Source organism: Pteropus vampyrus, unplaced genomic scaffold (genome assembly GCF_000151845.1).
Source record: "Pteropus vampyrus isolate Shadow unplaced genomic scaffold, Pvam_2.0 Scaffold23, whole genome shotgun sequence".
In the NCBI taxonomy this organism is placed as follows: domain Eukaryota; kingdom Metazoa; phylum Chordata; class Mammalia; order Chiroptera; family Pteropodidae; genus Pteropus; species Pteropus vampyrus.
Window position 1 is genome coordinate 3,003,922 of NW_011888804.1, and position 23,663 is coordinate 3,027,584.

At 34.7% G+C, this 23,663-nt stretch overlaps 1 protein-coding gene and 2 pseudogenes across 4 annotated transcripts in view; 1 reads left to right on the top strand and 2 right to left on the bottom strand.

Moving 5' to 3' along the window:
- Nucleotides 1–23,622, bottom strand: part of TMEM116 (transmembrane protein 116) — a 53,208-nt gene extending 29,586 nt beyond the window's left edge. Inside the window, exons 1-4 of one of the 4 annotated variants that reach the window (XM_011355815.2) lie at nt 23,329–23,622; nt 14,468–14,514; nt 13,921–13,984; nt 8,383–8,514 (exon numbers count right to left, since the gene is read on the bottom strand). In XM_011355815.2, the coding sequence (XP_011354117.1) occupies nt 8,383–8,514; nt 13,921–13,984; nt 14,468–14,481 (210 nt within the window). In that variant the 5' untranslated portion in view covers nt 14,482–14,514; nt 23,329–23,622. Of the gene's footprint in view, nt 1–8,382; nt 8,515–13,920; nt 13,985–14,467; nt 14,515–15,085; nt 15,131–18,944; nt 19,049–23,143 lie in introns of those variants that run through there. The other 3 variants (XM_011355814.2, XM_023528230.1, XM_023528229.1) reach the window with 3 other exon arrangements.
- LOC111737118 lies at nt 4,589–4,707 on the top strand (annotated as a pseudogene).
- Nucleotides 14,100–14,200, bottom strand: LOC111737090 (annotated as a pseudogene).
- Nucleotides 23,623–23,663: the final 41 nt, after the last annotated feature.

Below are 23,663 nucleotides of genomic sequence, written 5' to 3' on the forward strand. Positions count from 1 at the left end.
TTAGATATTTATATAATGTGATCACCCTGATAACTCTAGTACCCATCTGACACCATACATAGTTATTACAATGTTATCAAATATATTCTTCATGCTATTCTTTACATTTCTGTGACTATTTTATAACTACCAATTTGTCCTTCTTAATCTCTTCTCCTTTTTTCACCCTTTCCTCCAAATACTCCTCCCATCTTGGCAACCTTCAAAATGTTCTCTGTATCTTATGAGTTTCAAATAACCCCATTTATTTATTTATTTTTATTAAATTTATTGGGGTTACATTGGTTAATAAAATTAGATTTCAAGTGTACAATTCAATAATATGTCATATGTATATTACATTGTGTGTTCACCACTCAAAGTTAAATTTCCTTCTGTCGCCACATATTTGATCCCCTTTATCCTTATCTACCCCCACGCCCCTTTCCCTCTGGTAACCACTAAACTGTTGTCTCTATGAGTTTTGTTTGTTTGTCTTGTTCATTTGTTGTTTTCAGTTTTATGGCCCACATATGAATAAAATCAAATGGTTCTCAACTTTTTTGTCTGACTTATTTTGCTTATCATAATAATTTCAAGATCCATCCATGTATTTCATATTTTCTCATAGCTGAATAATATCCCATGTTTATATGTACCACTTCTTCTTTATCCAATCATCTATCAAAGGGCACTTCCATGTCTTAGCCACCGTGAATAATGCTGCAATGAGCATCACGTACATACATTTTTACACGTTTTCAAATTTTGGGGGTAGATACCCAGAAGAGGGATTGCTGGGACATATGGTAATTCTATTCTTAATCAAAAAAACCCACTTTAAATATAAAGTCACAGTAGATTAAAAATAAAGGGATTAAGAAAGATATACCATGCTAACAGTCATACAATCAACTAATCTTTGACAAAGAAGCAAAGGCAATTCAGTAAAGGACAGCCTTATCAATATATGATACTGAAACTATTAGACATCATATGCACAAATAGGAAGATGAAGACCTACACCTTTCACAAAAAATAACTGTAAATATAAAATACAAAACTATAAAACATAGGACCTAAATGTAAAATACAAAACTCTAAGACAGGAAAAAATATAGATGACCTTTGGTTTGGCGATGGGTTTTCAGAGACAACAGTAAATGCATGATCCATTAAAGAAAAAATTGACAAGCTGGACTTTACTAGAAAACAAGTATTCAAAGAAATACATGTACACAAATGTTCATAGCTACACTATTCACACTAGCTAAAAGGTGAAAACCCACATGTCCATCAACAGATGAATGAATAAATAAAATGTGATATAAATACAATAAAAGATTATTCAGCCATAAAAAGAAATAAAGTATTGATATATACTATAACATGAATGAACCTTGGAAATATTATGCAAGTAAAAGTAGCCAGATGCAAAAGGTCACATATTCTATGATTCCATTTATATGAAATATCCAGAAGAAAGAAGCCAGATGCATCCTGGTGGTTTCCAGGGGCTGGTAGAGGGGGCTAAGGGAGATGAAAGAGTACAGGCTTAATGGATATGAAATTTCCTTTTTGGGTCATAAAAATGTTTTGGAACCACACAGAACTGATGTTTGCGCAACCTTGTAGATGAACTAAATGCCACTGTATGGTTCACTTGAAAATGGTTAATTACATGTTATGTGAATTTCAAGTCCACTACTGGAGACTACTTTGTAAACACTGTATACTTAGACTACACTAAATTTATTAAAATATATTTTTTTCTTCAATAATAAACTAATCTTTGCTTACTGAAACATTTTTACTTTACGAACTTTAATTTTTCTTAACTTTTTAACTCTTGTAATAACGTACCTTAAAACATACATTGTACAGCTGTACAAAAACATTTTCTTTCTTCATATCTTTATTCTATTAGCTTTTTTCTATTTTTAAAATGTTTACCTTTTTTGTGCTTTAAACTTTTTTGTTAAAAACTACAACACAAACACACACATTACCCTAGGCCTACACAGGGTCAGGATCAGCAATATCACTGTCTCCCACCTCCACATCTTGCCCCACTAGGTCTTCAGGGGCAATAACACGCACGGAACTGTCATTTTCTAATAAGAATGCCTTCTGGAACACCTCCTGAAGGACCTGCCTGAGGCTCTCCTTCAAGAGGTGTCACTCTTTTCAATATATATATTCATGGTGGTTTGCTTGGTTTGTTTCTTTTTTCATCATAGATTTGCTTGTTAGCAGATAATGTACCATGAACATTCCTCTCTATTAATGAAAACCTTTCAGTGTTGGGGTCCAAGTTTTCAAACTTTTTAAGGAGCTTGTTGAGATCTGCAAAAGCTTCTGTTAACCCCTCTACTGTGAATTTTCTTGGGAGTTCTTCCTTTCCTTCTCGCGCAGGTGCCTTTTTTCTTGCCTCTTCTTCAGCTATGCATTTCCGTTCCAGTTCCAACAACTTCTCACTGGTCAGTTCCCTCAGAAGTCATCTCTAGGAGCTCCTCAATGTCATCCTCATCCATAACCAGATTAAAGCTGTTTACCATCTCAACCACAGCCTTGTTGATTTTTGCAACCTCCTCATCCTTGGCAAATCTGAGGTCAGACACTACGATGTCATTAGGCAATAAAAATTTCTCAGCTCTATGATAATCTAATGGGACCACTGTCACATATGCAGTCCTTTGTTGACCAAAACATTGTTATAGGGAACATGACTGTACTTTGGAAGACACAGGCATACTCTATAATCCAACAATCATGCTTTAAGTTATTTTCCCAATTGAGCTGAAAACTTATGTGCACACAAAACTTGCACACAAATGTTTACAATAGCTTTATTCGTAACTGCCAAAACCTGGAAATACCAAGCAGTATGTCCTTCAATTGGTGAATAGATTTAAAAAAAAACAAAACTGGTAAATCCATACAATTAATTTTTAAAAATAAGCGATCATGCCACAAAAAGACACGCAGGAACCTTAAATACATATTACTAAGTGAAAGAAGCCAATCTGGAAAGACTATATACTGTATGATTCCAACTACATAATATTCTGGAAAAGGTAAAACTATAGAAATAGTAAAAAGGTCAGCAGTTACCAGAGTTATGAGAAGGAAGGGAAGAAAAATAAATAAGTGAAGAGGAATTTCAGGGCAGAGAAACCATACCAGATGGTACTGCAATGGTGGATATATGACATTATGCATTTATCAAAATCCATAGAACTGTACAAAGGAAAGACCCTTAATGTATACATGGACAGACATATAGACCTAATCCTAATGGGTTGGAAGAGAGAGCACAGAAATAAACTGTCACATACATAGTCAAATGACACTGTGTATCCATGCTATTATGAATGAAATTGTTCTCTTATGTTCATTTTCAGGTTGTTCATTTCTCATATATAGAAATACAATTGATTTTTGTATGCTGATTTTTTACTATATCAATAAAAGCTTTTCCTTTACTTTTTTTTTAGATTTTCTTCCCATAAGAGAATCTGTCATGAAATTTTAAAAGAATCATAAAATTAATTCAATAATTATTTATTAAAAATAATATATGCCCTTTTGACAAAATTACCAATATAGAGAAATATAATGAAAAACATAAAAATCAGCACCTATATTTAACTGAGTCTAAATGTGTATTTATTGATATGTATTTGATCACAGATTTTGTTTTACAGATGGACATTCATCTTTTTGTGTAAATAAAGTTTTACATCATTAATTTTAATGACTACCTTATATTCTACATACTGTAATTTACTTAATATTTAATATATTATAAATGTACTATATATATGTCATCAGTTAACATTAAGTTGTTTAAAATTTATAGCCATTATAAATAAGATTAAGATAAACATTTTCCAGTGTATAACTTTGAGATAACTTTCTGTGGTATCTCTTTAGATGAGAATTTCCAGGAATGTGACAATTGGGCCAAGAAATACATACAATCTCAGGGTACTGTAGAATGTTTATAATAATTTGATTTCCCATCAATACTGTTTTTTATTCAATTTTTAAATCATTTCAAACATAGCTTAACCATTTAAAATCTTCTCCAAGTTATCAAAGATACCTATCTACTCAATTTTCTTAATTCAAAAGAGAAAGAAAAAGAAAAACCAGACAAGAAGCAATTTTTATACAGGTGTTATTTTTAAGCCACAGGAGTTAGAATTTTGAGGGACAATGGCAGTTCTATTCCACCTCATTGTTAATTAGGAACTATCTTCTATAGCAACCCTGTAGAAAACTACCATATTCTTTAGTGATATTTTAAGCAATAATGACATTCAATGGGAAAATGACAGTCTTTTCAATAAATTGTACTGGAAAAACTAGATATCTATATGTACATGAATGAAGTTAGACCCTTACTTTATACCATATACAAAAATTAACTCAAAATAGGTCAAAAATCTAAACCTAAAATCTAAACCTAAAAGAAGAAAACATAGGGGAGAAGCTGCATTACTTTAGTACTTTAGGCTTAGCAATGATTTCTTGAATATGACATTAAAAGTACAGGGAACAAAAGAAATAATAAATTGGGCTACATGAAAATTAAACACTTTTGGTCTACGGCCATGCCACCCTGAACAAGCCCGATCCTGTCTCATCTCGGAAGCTAAGCAGGGTCAGGCCTGGTTAGTACTTGGATGGGAGACCACCTAGGAAGACCAGGTGCTGTAGACATAAAAAATAAAAAATAAGGGATTGTAAGCTGACAAAGTCCTTGCAATCTGTGAGGTCAACCAAGGGTTGCCTTGCCTAAAAAAAAAAATTAAACATTTTTGTGCATCAAAGTACATAATCAACACAGTGAAAAGGCAATCTACAAGAGCATGGGAGAAAATATTTGCAAATCATATATATGATAATGGATTAATATTCAGAATATATAAAGAACTCCTATAAATCAACAACGAAAAACGAAAATCCATTTTCAAAAAATGGGAAAAGAATTTCAATAGACATTTCTCCAAAAAAGATATACAAATGGCCAATCAGGACATGTAAAAATATTCAGCATCACTAATCATAGGAAAATTTAAGTCAAAACTACAACGAGTACCACTTTACACCCATTAGGATATAAATTATCAAAAAAAAAAAAAACCCCGAAAAACAAAAAGCCCCAGAAAACAACATGTGTTGGCGCAAATGTGAATAATTGGAACCCTTACACAGTGGAATTGTAAAATGATGTAACTGCTATGGAAACAATACAGTGGCTCTTCAAAATATTAAACACAGAATTTTCATTTGCTCCAGCAATCCACTTCTAGATATACAGATGAAAGTACTGAAAGCAGGGACTAATAAAGGTATTTGTATACACATGTTCATATCAGCATTATCCACAACAGCCAAGGATGGAAGAAACTCAAGTGTCCATCAATGGATGAATCAATCGATAAAATGTGGTATATCCATGCCACTGAATACTATTTAGCCTTCTAAAGAAATGAAATTCTGACATGTGCTACAATATGGATGAACCTTGAAGACATTAAGCTAAGTGAAATAAGCTAGATGCAAAAGGACAACTACTGAATGACGTGGAGAGGCTTTTCCATGACGTAACCGCTGTCAGACCCGCAAGCCGGACCATGGGGCCAAAACAGAGACTACTTACCACAATTCCCTCATAGAGACTGTTTGATCATAATCGATGTTCTTTCTGATGTAAATTGGCACCCCTGCCCTGTCTCCCACTACATGCTGTTTCTTAGAGCAGACTGTTGTCCTGACCTGGTCAAGCATGTAATTTCCCATACCTGGTGCCATTCACATACTAGTACCCGTGATTTATTTACCCCTTTACCCAATATAATTCTTTGGCACCTGCCAAGCTGCTAGAAGGATATCCATTTTGTCTTTTAGCCACTCAATGTGTGCCTCATACATAAGTTTCCCTTAATCAACTCTATTAATTTCCAGACTGGAGTGGCCTGCCTCTTCCTTCTTTCCCTGCCTGCTACTTACGGACAGATTTTCGGTCTCAGAGATTTTTCCTTGGGTCTGTGTGTTCTAATAATATATGATTCCACTGATATGAAGTACCTAGAGTAGTCAAATTCATAGAGACAGAAAGTAGAATGGTGGTTATCGGGGGTTGGGAGGTGGGAGAAATGGAGAGTTATTGTTTAATAGATACAGAGTTTCACTGTGGCATGATAAAACTTTATGGAGCTGAATAGAGGTAATAGAGGTAAATTGGCACCCCTGCCCTGTCTCCCACTACATGCTGTTTCTTAGAGCAGACTGTTGTCCTGACCTGGTCAAGCATGTGAATATACTTCATGCCACTGAACTGCACACTTAAAAATGGTTAAGATGATAAATATTTGTTATATGTTTTTTACCAAAATTTAAAAAAAAATTGATAAAATATAAATTATATGTTGTATATATTTTAGGATTAAAAAATAAAACTAACTAAATACGCTAGTGTGTTTAAGGTCTCTACAGCCTATCTCTCCCACTGATTATGAACAAAAACTCTGGGGAAAATATAAAAATCAACTACTTGAAGACTGAAAAGTAAAAAAAAGTAGGTTGATTGTGGAAGAGAGTCAAACGTGGAGAAGTGACTGCACCGAAGTGAGTTTCTCAAACATTTTTTTCTCTTTCTCTCCCACAGCTTTGCCTCAAGTGTGTACACTAATCATGATACTGCTGAATGAAGGCACCTAAAACTCTAATAGAAATCCATCTTTTAGGCCACAGAGACCAGAGAGGGGCCACCTTCAGGCAGGAAAGTGGCAGGAGGTGGAATCCCAAAAGTGACAGAGCCAGAAAAGAGGATTCTCTAATTCTGGTATAATTCCATGCGAGTCTCGGCCTAACCCCTGCACCATGAATGCACACTGCAGTCCTAAACCAGCACAAGCAAGGTTTAGAGAAGCTGACTATTTGAAACTCCACCTAAAGATGATTAGACAAATGCACATTCTAAACCTGATTAGGTTGATGGCCTGCTAAATAAAAACACTAGCATTCTCCAGAGATTATAAAAGGACCCAGAGTCTATGCAACATAGTATTCACAATGTCTAAGATGAAATCCTGTTTTACCTGACATACACAGATCAAAAAAATGTCACCCATTCTCATGGGAGCAAACAATCAACAAACACCAACTTAGAAATGAGGCAGATATTGGAAACAGTCAATAAATATTTTAAAAAACAACTATTATAATTTATGTGGTCTATGAAGCAAAAGAAAATATATTTGAAATGATTTGGGGGGGTGATAAAAATAGGAATGTTTATCTTGATTGTGGTGATGAATTCATGGGCGTGTATATATATGTAAAAAATGATCAAATTATATACTTTATATATACAAAGTTTATTGTATGTATAGCTTAATTAAGTTATAAAAAAAAAACTAAAGTGATCTTAATCATAACTATGCCTAGCACAAGGAAAATGTTTTTAATGACCATTTTACAGATTAGAAGACAGAAATTCAGAAAGATTAAGTACTTGCTTAAGTTTACAAAGTTAATCAGGTCCAGGATTCTAATGTAGACTTTTCTTATCTCTAAGACCATAATATCATTCCCTTATCTGATAAAATAATACAGGCTTAACTCCACTTAATTTATGAGGTTATTAGCAGGATTGAGTAAAGTATGTTTCTAAGAAATTCTAATTCATATGAGATAGGTAACACATTAGCACATGGATTTCATACCACCAATTACATATTATTATTTTCCTACTAAATTGAAAGAAATTTCCCCTCTAGCAACAAATCCCAGAGGAAACATCTAGCAGTGAATACAGACTGAATTTTAATCTCTACTTTTTCCACATTCGAAGTCTCAGAAAATATAAAAGAAACATTATATACTGATGGCACTGTGTGTGTTAATCCATTGATAAAATCTATGAATGATATATAAACCATATACGATCATCCGTAGTATTTCCAAAAGCCAATATCTACATGTCTACAATAAAAAACCATGTAGTAATTTCAAAAGCTGTTATAGAAGAATATTTCATTACATGAAAATATGGTCATGATATGTTGAATAATAAAAACAGATTATAAAAGTATTAATGCATTATTATAATTCCCTGTGAGTATATGCATTTTAAATAATATAAAACATATAAATATACAGATACATAATATATATGAAATAGTGAAGACAGTATATCTGGGTGATTTTAATTATCCTTTTGGTTCTCTGAATTTTCCAAATTTCTATAATAAACATGTAGTCTCTTTTAGTATGGAAAAACAAAGCTTTTGTTTCAAAGTATAACAATAAACAAAAGGGTCCCACTTTATCTTTGCTTCCTATTTATCTGAGTGTGCATTTTTGCAGTTACGATCTAGTCGTACTCACCTGACCAATTGCTTGCAGGTTATAGCAGATTATGTCCTTATTGGCTGCTGAAGTTCCATAGAGAAGTACCTCAATGAGACAGCATATCCCCAGGAGGAGGTCAGAGAAGCTCAGATAAAAGAGTGGCTTTATCTGTCAATGCAACAAAGGCCTCATTTCAGAAATGATGTTAATAACGAATTATTTTTATATTTTACCTTTCTAGTAGAAAACTGGACATCATTTTTCTGGGGCCTCTGCCACTGGTCGACTGTGAGGAATGTAAAGAAATATACCAGGTAGGAAGGAATCTGTAATCACAACTATCCCAAGTGTCCTGGAATCAGAGTGCTTACAGATGGATTAGCATTGGAACTTCTTCCTCACAGAGACACTCCTTCTTCAGATATAGGGTCAAATAAAAAATGGACAGATGATAAATTTTGTGATGGAGATATACCACAAATAAAAAATTGAAAGTGTTCTAGTTACACAGCCAACAGCTTCTAACAAGAGGACATCAGTGGAACGTTTAGGGATATGGTTGAGGACCCAAAGAAAATGAAAACAGTATTTTTTTAATCTTAATATAATTTAATGTGCATATTTCTTTTTTTTGTTTGTTGAGGTATAACTGACAAATAAAATTATGAGATATTTAAAGTGCACAACATTATGATTTGATAGACATATACATTGTAAAAGGATTTCCCCTGAATTAATTAAGACACCCATCTCCTCACATATTTACCTTTTGCGGGGAGTTGGGGGAGTAAGAACACGTAAGTCTTACTCTCAGCAAATTTGAATTATACAATACAGTGTTATCATGTTATCATGTTATACATAGTCACCATGTTATACATTAGGTCTTCTGACCTTATTCATCTTATAAGTTTCCCTATTTATGCAATCTCAATGATAATATCAAGATAACCTCTTGAAGAAATATCAGGCAAGATACTTGAAGGAAAAAAAATAAAGAAGACTTATCCTACACATATAGAAGCTTAATATAAAGCTGTAGTGTAGATACTGTGGTACTAAGCTTAGGGATGGAGAAACAAACCAATAGAACAGAATAAAGAACCCAAAACAAATCCAAGCATACATATAAACTTTTGATATATAATATAGGTGGCTTTTTGGATCAATAGAAAAAGATAGTCTTTCCAAAATATGATGCTAGAACAACTGGGTATCTACATGGATAAAAATAAAATTGGAACCTTAGTTTTTACCTCACACTTAAAAATCAGTTCCAACTAGTTGAAACACCGAAATGTCTTCAACTTCTGAGTAGGGAAAGTGTTCCTAAACAAAACAAAAAAAAGCTCTAAAAGAAATAATGAAAATTTTGACTACATTAAAATGAAAAATGTATGTGTCAAAATATGCTGTAAAGAATGTGAAAAGACATGCCACAAAGTGGGAGACGATATTTGTAGTACATGTAACTGACAGAAGACCAATATGCAAACAATATTAAAAACAAACAAAAAAATTACAAAGCAATAAGAAAACCCAATGGAAAAAATGGGCAAAAGATTTGAACAGGTATTTAAGAAAGGAGGAAATCCAAATGGACATAAATGCATGAAAATATGCCTGACTTTATCAATAATTAAGGAAATGAAAATTAAAACCACAATGAGAAAAAAATTATGCACTCATGGCAAAAATTTTTAAAGTCTGACAATATCAAGTATTAATAGGAATATGAAGCAATGGGACCTTTCATACACTGCTGGCACAATCATTTAGAAAAGTTTGGCATTATCTATGAGATATGCATATCCGATAACAATTCTGTTATTAGAAAAATACATTCAAGAAATTTTTGCATGTGTACACCAGAAAACATGTACAAGACTGTTTATAGCAGCACAGATATATTGTGGTATGTTCATAATACAGAATGCTAAACATCAATGAAAATGAAATGAACCAGAGCTATAAACAACAACATGGATAAATCTCACAAATAATATTGAGGGAAAAAAGTAAATCACAAAACAATACATACAAAAAATACACTATTATTCCATTTATGTTAAGTTCAAAAGCAAGAAACACTCAAGTGTTTAGAGATACATACATTACTGGTAAAAATGTATATAAAAGTAAATAAATGATTATTACAAAACTCTGGATAGTGGTTATCTCTAGAGGTGAGGGGGAGAACTGTGATTGGGAAGGAACATTAGCAGGCATGCTTGAGGGTACAGGCGATTTCTATTTCTTGTCCCTAGTGTTTGTTTATAATCATATAATCATTCTTTAAACAATAAATACATACATGTATTATGCATTCTAATCCATGTCTGACATATCTCACAAGAAAAAGTAAATTTTAAAAAATTTAAGTTATCTTCAGATACTACCTAATATTAAAACTAATCTCACTTGTACAAATGGGAATTTTTCTCAAATCTTTCTTCTAAATGAAAGGAAAGTTAAGATGCTAATACCTTGCTAACAGGTGTAAATGATCAAGTTGCCTTGGCTACCGAAACAAAATCAAGTGAATTAACATTTTAAACTGCATTTAATAAATATCAAATAGTATTATCTTTACTATATATAGCCTTTGCTCTGGGTAAACCTGCTAAAATGACAGCTGGATGGCACATTCACAGATTCAACTAACCTATGACCTACCACAGGTTTGTAACTGTTAACCGGTAAAATATTAAAACAATACAAAATAAACCCTGGAGAAGAAAGTCAGTCAAGTGGCTTTTGTGAGCAAGAACATAATTATGGTCATTAATGCAAGAAATAGCCTTATATATAGGGAACAGTTGACCACTAAAGCACACTTAAAGTCTTTGTCAGGGAAAAAGAATAAAAAGAGGTTTACATACTTTCTCTCATGGTTGTAAAATCATGAGTTCTAGTAAAAGGAGATAAAAATCAATCAATTTACGCAACAAAAATGAACTGAGCACCTATTACTGAAATCAAGAAAGATCTCACGCCTATCTATGTTTAATAAGATACTATGGTGAAGGTAATACAAAGAAATGTATGATATAGTCCATGGAAAATAGCGCAGTGCTTGGGAATAAGGAAGACACAAAAAAGCATAAGACACAGTCTCTAAATATGAAAGCAAAAACTCTGGAAACCCCTCCTCCCCGCACACACACATTCTCTCTCTTGTACTTGGCTAATTTAAATCAAGAGCAGAATGGAGGGTGTGGATGTACTGTGTGAAAGGCTTTCTCAAGGAGGTTCTGGGTCCAGGTCTATCCTGGTGAGATCTAAAACAACTCATACTAATACTCTTCTAAAACCTTGCTTTCCAATACCTCTGTTCAAATGAAATCAAGTTACAAAGAATATCAAAAGTGACCTTTATGAGGAAATGAAGTTGCACAATGCAGTAAAGTATATCTGCCTACAGTTGTTTTTTGCCCTCACTCCCACCCCCAGCATTGACCAGCCTAAGCCACTTTCTTCTCTCTTCTGGTTGTCTTTGAGTCACTTTCTAAGTAGCTAATCCCCTCAAAGATTCACCATGGATTTTTCAAATTTACTATAATTATTTTTAACTTAATAGAGTATTTTTGTTTTTTTTAAATTATGCCTTCTATGTGTTTTTGCTGTTAAAAATGTTCTTTGATGAAGAAATAAAGGAAAATAGCAAAGTATAGTTGACATTTTTAACCTGAAAAAATTGGATCTTTCCTAGGCTAAGAAAACAGAATGTATGGCAACCGCTGAACCAGTGATTGCTGAGGTCCTTTAGGCTCTGGTTATATGAAAGGTGTGAGAACTGAAGCCAGAGAAATTAAAGGTCACATCCTAAGTCAAACTTGACCCCACATCTTTACAAAGCTCTAACCTACTGTCATGCCAGAGGTCACCTCAGAACAGTGGTTCTCAACCAGGAGCAATTATTCCTCTTCCAGGAGACATCTGACAATATTTGAATATATTTTTGGCTGTCACAGTTGGGCCAGGGGTGGGGGTGGGGATGTTGCTACAAGCATCTAGTGGGTAAAGTCAACTAAACACTCTAATGCACAGGACAGCTCCCCACACCAAATTACGATCTAGCCCAAAAGGTCAACCGTGTTGAGACTGAGAATCTCTGCTTAGCTCTCTCCACTATGCAATTTATACTTTATTAACTTAATCACATCTGAGCTCAAATTGCAACAAAGGAAACAAACATTAGGGCAATCTGAATCACAGGAAGCTGTGTGGCCTAATGGAACTTTGGCAGGCAATGATGATACAGTATGGAGATTTCTACTTTCTAGTTCTATTTACATAGTCACATTCTACAAAATACAAAATTCTCTTTTCAGTAGGCAGCATATTTCAGTGGTTTAAAAAGTGTATGGGGGGAGAGGCTTTGGAACAAGATAAGTCTGCACTCAAATTCTAGCTCTAACACTAGCTGTAAATCCTAAGGAAAGTCCCTCAACTTTATTAAGATTATATTTCCTCATCCATAGTATCTACCTCAGAATATTGTTTTAAGGATTAAATGAAAAATGTATTTAAAACACTGAGTACATGTGTCTAGAATATAGTAAATAGTAAAAATTGGTTTAATTTGAAGGGGGATTGTAGTTAAGAGCTGGACTCTTGAAAATCCCTGCTCTGCTACTTACTGTGTAACTTGAACAAGTTAATCTCATGACTTTAAGCATCGATTTCGTCATCTGCGAGATAGGGCTAATACTGCCCTCATAGGAGAGTGATGATGAGGACTAACAAGATAAAGTACATAAAGCACTCAGCATAGTTGGAACACAGTAAGTGTTCAACATACAGAGCTATTTTTATTTTTAAAGTGAGCCCACCAAAACCCAATGAAATTTTCCACATATAAAAGTTTTCCCGTAAGTGTCCTAAACTACATTTTACCTAATTTTGTGCCACTTGGCCTGGTTAGAGAAACGGTTGTTACATTTCTCTTAAAATCTTTTCTGAACTAGCACATTCATTACTCCACCTGGTCCTCTCTGAATTGCAAAAGGTTTTGGGGTTTTTTTTTACATCTTAAATATGTACAATTTTTATTTGTCAATTATACCTCAATAAAAGGAAGGTTTTTGACATCATCTTTTTGGTATAAGCTGTTTTACATAGGATGTTTTTTTGCTCTGTTTTCAGCATTAAGTTGTAATTGCCTAGACAGCCAGAACAGCAAAACAAGTACCTTTTGTATAGTAAAGTCTTTGAACTATTTCTTAGCAATTTACCAACATAGCAACATTAGAAAACTCACCTCGAAGCAGGACCTTACCATGCTTAGAGTGAATATAGGCTTCAAACAACACTGTTTCCTCAACCTTAATAATTTACGCATATCAGAAAAATCCACATTTAGCAGTCAATTCTCAGTATTCAAAGTTATAGTTTAAAAAATCAATAAGAAGAAAAGGAAGACCTACTGACAGTATCTAAAATATCTCAATAATGACAAGTGTACAAGTAATTCATAGAATTATTCCATCATTTGTAGGTGACACCTCTCTTAATTATATCAAAGGCTAAGTCATTAAAAGTTCAAATCCAACACAAAAACAGATTGCTCACCTCTGGAGATTTCTGTATATTCTGGAAAACAGCATAGGCAATAAGTGAACTTGAACCTATGACACTGACAGAGATAAAAGATGATCAATAAAACAGAACAATTAAGAATCCTTCATTTTTGCCTTTTATTTTTTATAGCTTTACTGATATATACTTGATATAAACTGCACATGTTTTTTAAAAGTATGGAATACTTTATGAATTTGAGTGTCATCCTTGTGCAGGGGTCACGCTAATCTCTGCATCATTCCAGTTTTTAGTATATGTGCTACCAAAACACTGATTTTGCAAGGCAATCTTGTTGACCAAGCTGTCCTTTAATTTTCAGGTGTTACCTCCTCTATCTGTTTTTGTTGTTGTTGTTATTATTAATGTTGTTACATTTTATTAATCAGAAAATATCAACGTGGTAAAGAATAGCATTTCTCTCTAACTAAAGAATAAAAGCAAATCCCAAGAGGAAAAAAATGTAGAAAACGTCAGGACTCTCCAGTTTTGTTTATACTAGTTTTAAACAGTCATATTACATGAGATTAAATAAACTTACCTCAGAGTAGCCATAACAAACTGTATCCACTGTATTGCAGAATAAACCTAAACAAAACGAGAAAGGGAGAACAAAATGAAGTCTTTTACATTTAATATTCAACTTTACTTAAGTTTCACTGTTTACTAACTACATGTGCAGAGCACAAACTCTTCTTCAGTGCCTAATCAAAACACACTGCATGTCTCTGAATAAGTAGAAAGGTGGTGAATAGGCCCCTGGAAAGGCAGAGTGGTTCCTTTTTTCCTCTTTTATTGTTACATCTCAGGGAAACAGATAAAAAGAATGGAGAGGTGAACAGAAAATGACTGAGTGAAAAAAAAGAGAATTGTTTGAGAAAATTAATAAAAGAATAAAATGGAGAAGAAATAGAAAAGGTTAAATTTTCAGAGAGACTGGGCAAATGTATGGAAAGAATGGGTAACAGGAAAGGCAAACAAATACTGAATACGGTTGACTGACAGAGCTGACAGAGGAAAACAGAATACTAAGCAATAGAGAAATAGGAAGAAGAAAAGTTAATCGTATGGAGAAAGAGATATTATGAATGAAAAATACAGAACATTGAGGAAGAAAGGGGGAGCAAAAAGAGAAGAGAGGGACAGTTTCTAATCTTACCAAGTCTAAATTGTCCTCCAGAATGCTAGCCTCCAGTAGGAAGGCCATAGGGACTTCAGCCCCAGCTATACTTAAGTAGCCCGATCTTTCTCGGTCAGGTTCTGAATCTCCAAAGGGTAAACAGGTGGCTCCACCCCTACTCTAGCTGGACTCCTCCCTACCCAATCCTGCCCTGTATCTTGAGGGCAAGGAGAGAGAAGGTGGCAACAAGTGGAGGAGAAAGTCAAGCAGAAAGAACAAAAATAGAAAGAGCAGGTGACAAGGAAACAAAATTCTAAAAAGCATTAGGTATTGTAAGAAGGGCCAAGAGGAAGGAATAATAAAAAGTAGAGAGAATGAGTCATAGTGAAAAGGTAAATAGAGCTGCAAGAGAGATAGAGAGAGAAAAATGGGGAAGGGAGGTTTGCTTAAAACTTGTCCCTGTTTAGAGACAGAAGCCTGTGATGAGAAAGAGAGATTGCACATTCACTCAAACAATAAATTTTTAGTAATATCATGAAAAAGCTGTGAAGTTATTAATGTCTCATTTAATACTAACATCTCCAATATTCTGTACCAAAAATACTCACCAGAATTATATAATTAAATTACACAGTTCATCTAATATATGTATGTTCATATATTAGATGAACTGTGTAATTTAATTATATAATTAAATTACACAGTTCATCTAATATATGTATGTTTATATATTGACTTTATGCAAAGCATTGTTATGGAAGATATAAAGACAAATAAGATACAAACTCATACCTCCATGAGCTTATAATAGGAAAAATGGCTTGAATTACAAAATTTCAAATTATTTGCACATAAAAATAATATACACTGACTGGTATTTGAACAGAATTTTAAGAACTGGTAAAATTTGGACAAAGATTGGGGGAAGGAGAAAGTAGAAGGAAGAACACTGCATTTATGCAACCAGTTATTTCATCTAACCACACTTTCATATATTCTACAAATATTTATTGATAAATTAGGTCATTTGCAGGGCTTGAGTAATTTAAATATATGACTATTCATATGAGGTTGAGAATGTCATGTGGAGTAGAGGATGGGTTGTTAGGTGGAGGTAAGCTCTAAATCACTTTCCTTAAATTATTAAATAAACAAATTTTAAAAATAACAGTAAATTTCTGGATCAGAAATCCCTACCATAGGACTTAGGGAGTATTTTGAGGCCCTTAATCATATATCTATGTAATAAGGGTGAGGAGACTAATGACAGTCTCACCAAGAATGCTTTTGGACAAAGGACTCTTTGTCTCAGTAAAGAACAAATCTCAAATTGTTCAGAGAACGGCCATGCCAGATCCATCTGCTGCTCTTGATAGAACTTTTCTCTTCTGGCACCCCTTCTAAAATGTCTTATGCTTTCTGGATATTCAGCACCATCCTCTTTGAAATGCCTTTAGAAACAATCTTCCCATCTTCCTTTTCCAGGAGGGTTAACTCAAGCCCAGATGATGAAGTGGGTGATATTTACTTCCAGTTTCTCTTCTCCTCTTTCTACTGATCTCCTTAGCAAGGTCAAACACATCCCAGCTCTCAATTAACATAATGGGCTACTATGTATTACATATCAACTTAAGTTAACAGATATTCATTAAACTTCTATCACGAGGAAGTTAATGCGCTGGATACAAAGTCAAGAAAAATACCTGCCTAGTCAAATATTTCTATTTAAGCAAAAATACTCAACTCAAAGGAGGTTTCTAGTAATAACAGCTGCCAACTATTAAGTGCTTTCTATATGTAAGGCTCCATTCTAAGCATTTTAATCCTCAACACAACCTATGAGGTAAGAAGTAGTAGTATTCCCATTTTACAGATGAAACTGAGACTTAAAACAGTCACTTCTCTATGGTTACAGAGTTATCAAGTGGTAATACCAACATTCAAACTCTGTCAGTTTGACTTCTCACTCTTAACACCTACAGTATTCTAACAGGGAACTGGCAAATGGGAGAAAATAGAAAGACAATTTTAAAAATTAACATGACATTGAGAGCTCTTTTATTAGGCAATTCCTTCTTAGACAAAAGTGCGAGCAACAAAAGAAAAACTGGTCTTCAAAATTAAAACATTTTCTGCTTCAAAGAATATTCTCAAAAAAGTGAAAAGGCAACCTACAGAATGGAAAATATTTGTAAACGATATATCTAATAAGAGATTTGTATAAAGAATATATAAGGAACTCCTACAACTCAATAAAAATATAACCCAATTTAAAAACAGGTAAAAGTTTTAAATAGAGATTTTCCCTCCCAAAATATGCAAATGACTAATAAGCACATGCAAAGATGATCAACATAATAAACCATCAGGAAAATATAAATTAAAATCACAATGTGATGGCATACTAGGAAGGCTATAAGAAAAAAAATAAACAATATCAAGTGTGGATGAAGATATGGAGAAATGGGAACACTCATACACTGCTGATGGGAATGTCAAATACTGCAGCCACTTTGGCAGTTTCTCAAATGGTGAAACATATACTATATGACTCAGCTCCTAGGTATAAATCCGGTTCTACTCCTTAGTATATATCCAAGAGAATATAAAACATATGTCCTCACAAAAACTTGGACACAAATGTTCATAGTGTTATTTATAATAGACAAAAAAGTAGAAACAATACAAATGTCCATCAACTGGATAAATAAAATGTGGTCTATCCATACAACGGAATATTATTCAGCAATTAAAAGGAAAGTACTGATACGTGCTACAACATGAGTGAAACTTGAAAACACTATGCTAAGTGAAAAAAGTCAGTCACAAGAGACCACATATTGTATGATTCCATTCATATGAAAAGTCTAAAATAGGCAAATTTATAAAGACAGAAAGTAAATTAGTGGTTGCCTAGAACCAGGAAGGTAGTTTGGGAGGGAATGGGGAATGACTGCACAGCGTTTCTTTTCAGGGTGACAAAAATATTCTAAAATTAGTGGTGATAAATTATAATGGTAGATGAATTATATCTCAATAAAGCTGTTGCCAAAAAAATAAAATTTGAGACAAAAACAAGGAAATGTCCCATTGCTGAAATGCATGGTGTAACGATTAATGGATAACATGTTTCTGTCTTTCTTATTGAAAAGAGTAATATTTAGATTAAAAAGTGTAAAATAAACATTGCAAGAGGGAACTGAAGATAAAGATTGTAGAAGAGCACCTGACTTCTCTAAATGAATCCACCACTCCTGGCCTGAAGAAATTACACTCCAGGACTTTGATAAAGTTTGGAGGTTAACCTAGTAAACCATTGAATGAAATCTGGAGAGTTCGTGTAAAAATGGGAAAACTGTTAGAAATTGCAGAAAACTGGTGATAAGTAATTTTCTTTATTTTTAGAAAGAGAAAGGATAGAATCTGCAAACCATAAGTGAAAGATCCTAGCATTGATCCCAGATAAGATTCTAGAATGAACTATCCAAAAGATATGTTTTTAAACACTTAGAAAAATGTAACCACTAAGTCAGCAAGGATTTATAAATAATCATGCCTGGCTAACTCTATTCTCTTTTTGAATAGAATTATTAGACATAGTTATATATGGTATTTTGACAAAACATTTGATGAGAAATAGACCAAGTAGAAGCATTATAAGGGCATTTCTTGAACAAATAAACCCAAGGGAGTGCTAATTCATTGATCAATATCGATTTAAAAATGACTTCTAGTAGAGTGAACCAGCATTCTGACTTGGCATTGTTCTGTGAAACACTATCATCAATGACTTAAAAAGAAAATATAGTAGGCATAATTATCACATTGTATGCTACTTATCTATTGCTGCATAACAAATTTCCACAAATTTGGTGGCTTAAAACACACATTATCTTACATCTCATGTGGGTCAGGAATCCAAGAATAGCTTTAGTTGGGTCCTCTGCTTCAGTCTCTCTCACAAGGCTGTAATCAAATGTTGACCAGGGCTGGGTCTCATCTAAATACTCAAATGGAGAAGGATCTGCTTCCAAGTTCACGTAGTTGTTGGTCTGAGGTCCTCAGTTCCTAAATGTTGGCCAAAGGCTACACTCAGTTCTTTGCCACGTGGACTTCTGCAAGATGTCCTCCTAGCAAGATGGAAGTCACGATCTTACATAACCAAATCGCTGAAGTGACTTGCCATCACCCTTCCTATATTCTATTGATCATAGATCTTGCCAACACTCAAGGGGTGAGGATTACATAAGAGTGCGACAATCAAGAGGCAGGAATCATTGGGGGCCATCTTAGGGTCTGCCCACCACTCTTGGGTAATCCAACATGTCAAGTAACTTTTCCAGTTCAGATCATTTGCAATAGCTGTTCCCTCTCTCTGGAATGCTCTTCCCCCAGATAATCACATAACTGGCTCCTTCTCATTCATCAAGTATAAGCTCAAATATCACCTCAAAGATGTAACACTTATGAAATTCCAAAATATCTTGTTTTTGTGGCTTACAAGAGTACGTAATGATGAAATAACGTGAATTAAAAGTGGGATAAAAGGAGAAAGAAAAATATCTGTGCTGAAATGATTTGGTCCCTGGATATTAAAAACTCCATGAGTTTTTTTAATATTACACTATTGAAAAACAATATTAAAACAACAGAAATTCAAAATAAATTTCCTGAAATCTCTAGTCAAAACAATGTTTTATTTATTGATGTTACTTTAAGTCCTTGTCCATGCCTATGTTCAATTTGTACATATAGTAATTCCACAGCTAGTATTTTATATTATACATTTTTGCTCAACATTATTCCATAATAATTTCTTCCTTTTTGTTAGTCTTTTTTTCTTTCTCTCCACAACCCTGGACTATAACCAATGCTAACAGCCTGGTGTATTTCTCTACATCTTTCTCTATGCTCATTAAAACATATCCAAATATATACATACATTATGGGGGCTATTCTTATGGTAGTAAGTTTTTAAAAATGGGATCATATATTCCTGTATATATTGCTTTTCTCAGCTATTATTTCATGGATATCTGTTCACTTTAAAAGAAATAGTTCTAACCTATATGACAGCTGTATAATATTCCACATCAGGTCATTTATCAACATTTCCTAGACATGTAGGTTGTTTTCAGATTTTTTCACTTTTTTTCCTTCCTTTTTTGCTTCTTCAAACAATGCTGCAGTAAAAATCTCTACATCCCTGCACATATAATCTTCTTCTGTGCTGATGACTTTATTACTAAAGGACAGATCCCGGAGTAGAATTCTTTTAGTTCCTCAAATACTTCATGCTTTTTTCACCCTAGAACCTTTGCTCATGCTGTTTTCTTTTCCTAAAATGATTCCTAACAGAAAAATCTGCAATTTTGTCTTTATTAATATAATTATTTAATGTCTGTCTCATTAGGTTAAGTTCCTTGAGAGCTGAATCGTATTCATGCTTTAGGTGTTAGCTTAAATATACCTGTTTGTAGAGGTTTTCCATGAACTCCAATCCAAATTTATCTCCCATCATATTCTTTCAATATTCTTTCATATTTTCCATTTTTCTTAGAAATTATCACAATTTGTAATTATATGTTTATTTGTGTAATTCTTTAATGTTATAGTCTCCCCCATAAGGACTACAGGGAGCACATCTATTTTGTTCATCGGTATAACCCTTACCTCTAGATGTGTATGGCACATGAAAGATGTTCAGTAAATAGCTGTTAAATATTTAAATAATTCTTAAAGAAAGGGCTTGGAGAAAATCGTACTATGAAGTAAACCTTCCATCTACAACATTTTTTAACAGGTGAAATCTGCTTTAAGTGTTCATTAAGACATCTATGTCAGAGAATTAATATCAACATCAACAAAACATTGCAGGGAAAAAACAATTAGCTCTAAGGGACCTCTGAAGAACAATATGTGGTCTAAGAAGAGAATGTAGAAAAGGCCAGTGTAATTTTGAGAGACAGTCATGGACTAGTTCCTCTTAACAAGTACTGACTGAGCACTTACCATGTGCCAACGTTGTTCTAGATGCTGGGGATAAGGACAAAAAAACAAAAGTCCAGCCCTCATGAGAAACGGATAATTAAAAAATAAGCAAATTATACAGTATGTTAACAATTTGAAAAGTGCTATAGAGAAAAAATAACAGATGGAAAGCAGAAAGGTATCAGGGAGGAGCAATTTTTAAAGGATAGTCAGGGTAGATCTTAGGAAGATGACATTTGGGCAAAGACTTGAGGGAAGTGAAGGAGCCAGCCACATGAATATATAGAAGAAAAGTGCTCCAAAGGGAGAAAACCAGTACAAAGGCCCTGAGGCAGGAATATGCCTTGTGAATGCAAAGAATAACAAAGAAGTCGGTGAGACTATGGGCTCACTGGCTCGATAATGTTAGGAAAAAGATGGGACAGTTTATGTACTAATGGACTTAACGGACCATGCCACTTTTCTTCCTCCTCACTCCAGCTGCTACACTGAGTCATGTGCACACTCATGTAACATGTCTCAGCTCCTACTCCCTATCTCCATACAATACCCAGGGTGAGCTTTTTGATTTTCCACATTGGTGTCAACTGTGAGATTTTATGACTTCCTAAATATGAATTATACCTGGCTTATCTGTGTAGATTGTCAAGATCCTGAAGCCAAAAATCTAATCATATCATGAGGTAACTAACTGACTGAGATCAGGACGCTATTAAAAGCATTGAGATAATTACTGTACTTTTGCAGTTCCTAGAAAAAGTACCAATATTAGCCTTCTCTTTCCAACCAATCCACATCCTTCTTTTCAAAACCTACTTCTAAACCAGCCATGACTAGGAAGTCATTCCTGATCAATCATATTAACGAGGTATACATACAAAGTATGTACACATCAGAGTGCATAACTTAAAAACAGTCTAAATGTCTTATAAAGTGTACTAAAAACTCATAACTCCTTATTGACTACAGGACAAAGGAAATTCTTAGTTTAATTTTCAAGACTGTCCCCTACCTGAGCTTAAAACTGTCTTACTGTTTTGAGAACTCCCCAGCCAAGCCAGTCATTCTCCGAAGTGTCACACTTATTCACACTTTTGCTCCTTTTCTTGTTCTCCACCTAAAATATTCTTTCCAAGGCTTAACTCCATTTCCACCCCCTACATGAAGCCTTCTTTAACCACCTTAGCCATAGTAATTTTCCCCTCTTCTAACTTCTATCATTCGTCTATGTAGCTTTTTACTCAATAATTACGGGAAACTCAAAATTTCCAAACCTCCCCCAAAACACACACAGTCTTTCCCTCAAAATTTCTATCCAAACTGGTTGCCCAAGATTGGATCTTATTATCTTTGATACTATTTTATACACACATTTATTGGACACATACAATGTTAACACAGTGTTAAACCTCTTAGCATTATATTACTCCCTTACCCTCACATCCATGTGTTCATCAAGTCTTGTGAATTCTCCCCTCCATAAAAGTTTCTCAATTCCACACTTACCTCTTCAACCCTACTATTATGTCCTATTGTAGGACCTTAACCTCTCCCACCTAGACTATTGCAAGACTCTTAACTGGTCTCCCTGTCTTTAGCCTTCACTCTTCCAAGCCATTGTCTTCACTCCTGAATGACAATAAATCTGACGTCATTCTCCTTGTTAAAACCTTTGATGGTTCCAAACCTTTTAGCTTGATGAGACCCTTTACAATTCGCCCCAGATAATCTTCACAGATTCATCATGCTTTTCCCCTTGCTAGAAATATCCTTTGGTGTTTGCCTCGTAAATGCCTCCACTTCTTTCAAGATCCAATTCAAAAGTCGCCTCCTAACTATAATAACTTTCTCTGAGCAGGATTGACTGACTCTTCATTTGTGTTTTTAGTCTTATTTTCTACCAGTTAATATTATGAGTTATATTACTATTCCTGTCTCCTCCCGCCGACACTATGAGTTCCTTCAGTACATAGCTCTGTCTCCTATGGCAGGCAAACCCAACATCTGGTGTAAACAAACTATCCTGAACAAGTATCTGTTGAATAGAACTATTGTAATTAAAAAAATTTTCAGTGAAGCCTGGCGCCTCCCAGGTGAGACACTCACCTCAGGGCAGGCCCAACTCTCAGACTAGGCAGAGGGCAAGAGTGACCCTGACTGCCGTGCTGACGAAGAGCCAAGTCTGGCGGGCCAGCTCTGGGCCTGGCTAAGGGAGGTCGCGGAGGATGGCTGCCTGAGGGTACTACTGGGCCAATTGAGTGAAGGGTAGTAACACAGTCCGACTGACTAACCGAAGGCAGTGGCGGATCCTAACCGACTGCCCGACGGACCAAAGGCAAGAAGAAATGAGAGTGGCCACCGTCATCTTCGAAGACGACGAAACACAGCAAAGCAAGAGCGGCAAAGACGGAAAGTTCGCGCCTCCTGCCTCTCCTCACGCGGAGGAGCACGGGAAAAGGATTGGCAGGCGGCGCGCTTCGCCGAGTGCGCGTGCGCAGCCCTCCCCTACGTCCTCAACACACGTCGCTCCGTTCTCCCCCACGCTCTGCCAGTTTGCGTTTCGCCGAGTGCGCGCGCGCGGCAGCCCCATTTCCCCGCCCCTCACGTGGCCCCACCCACTCGCCGT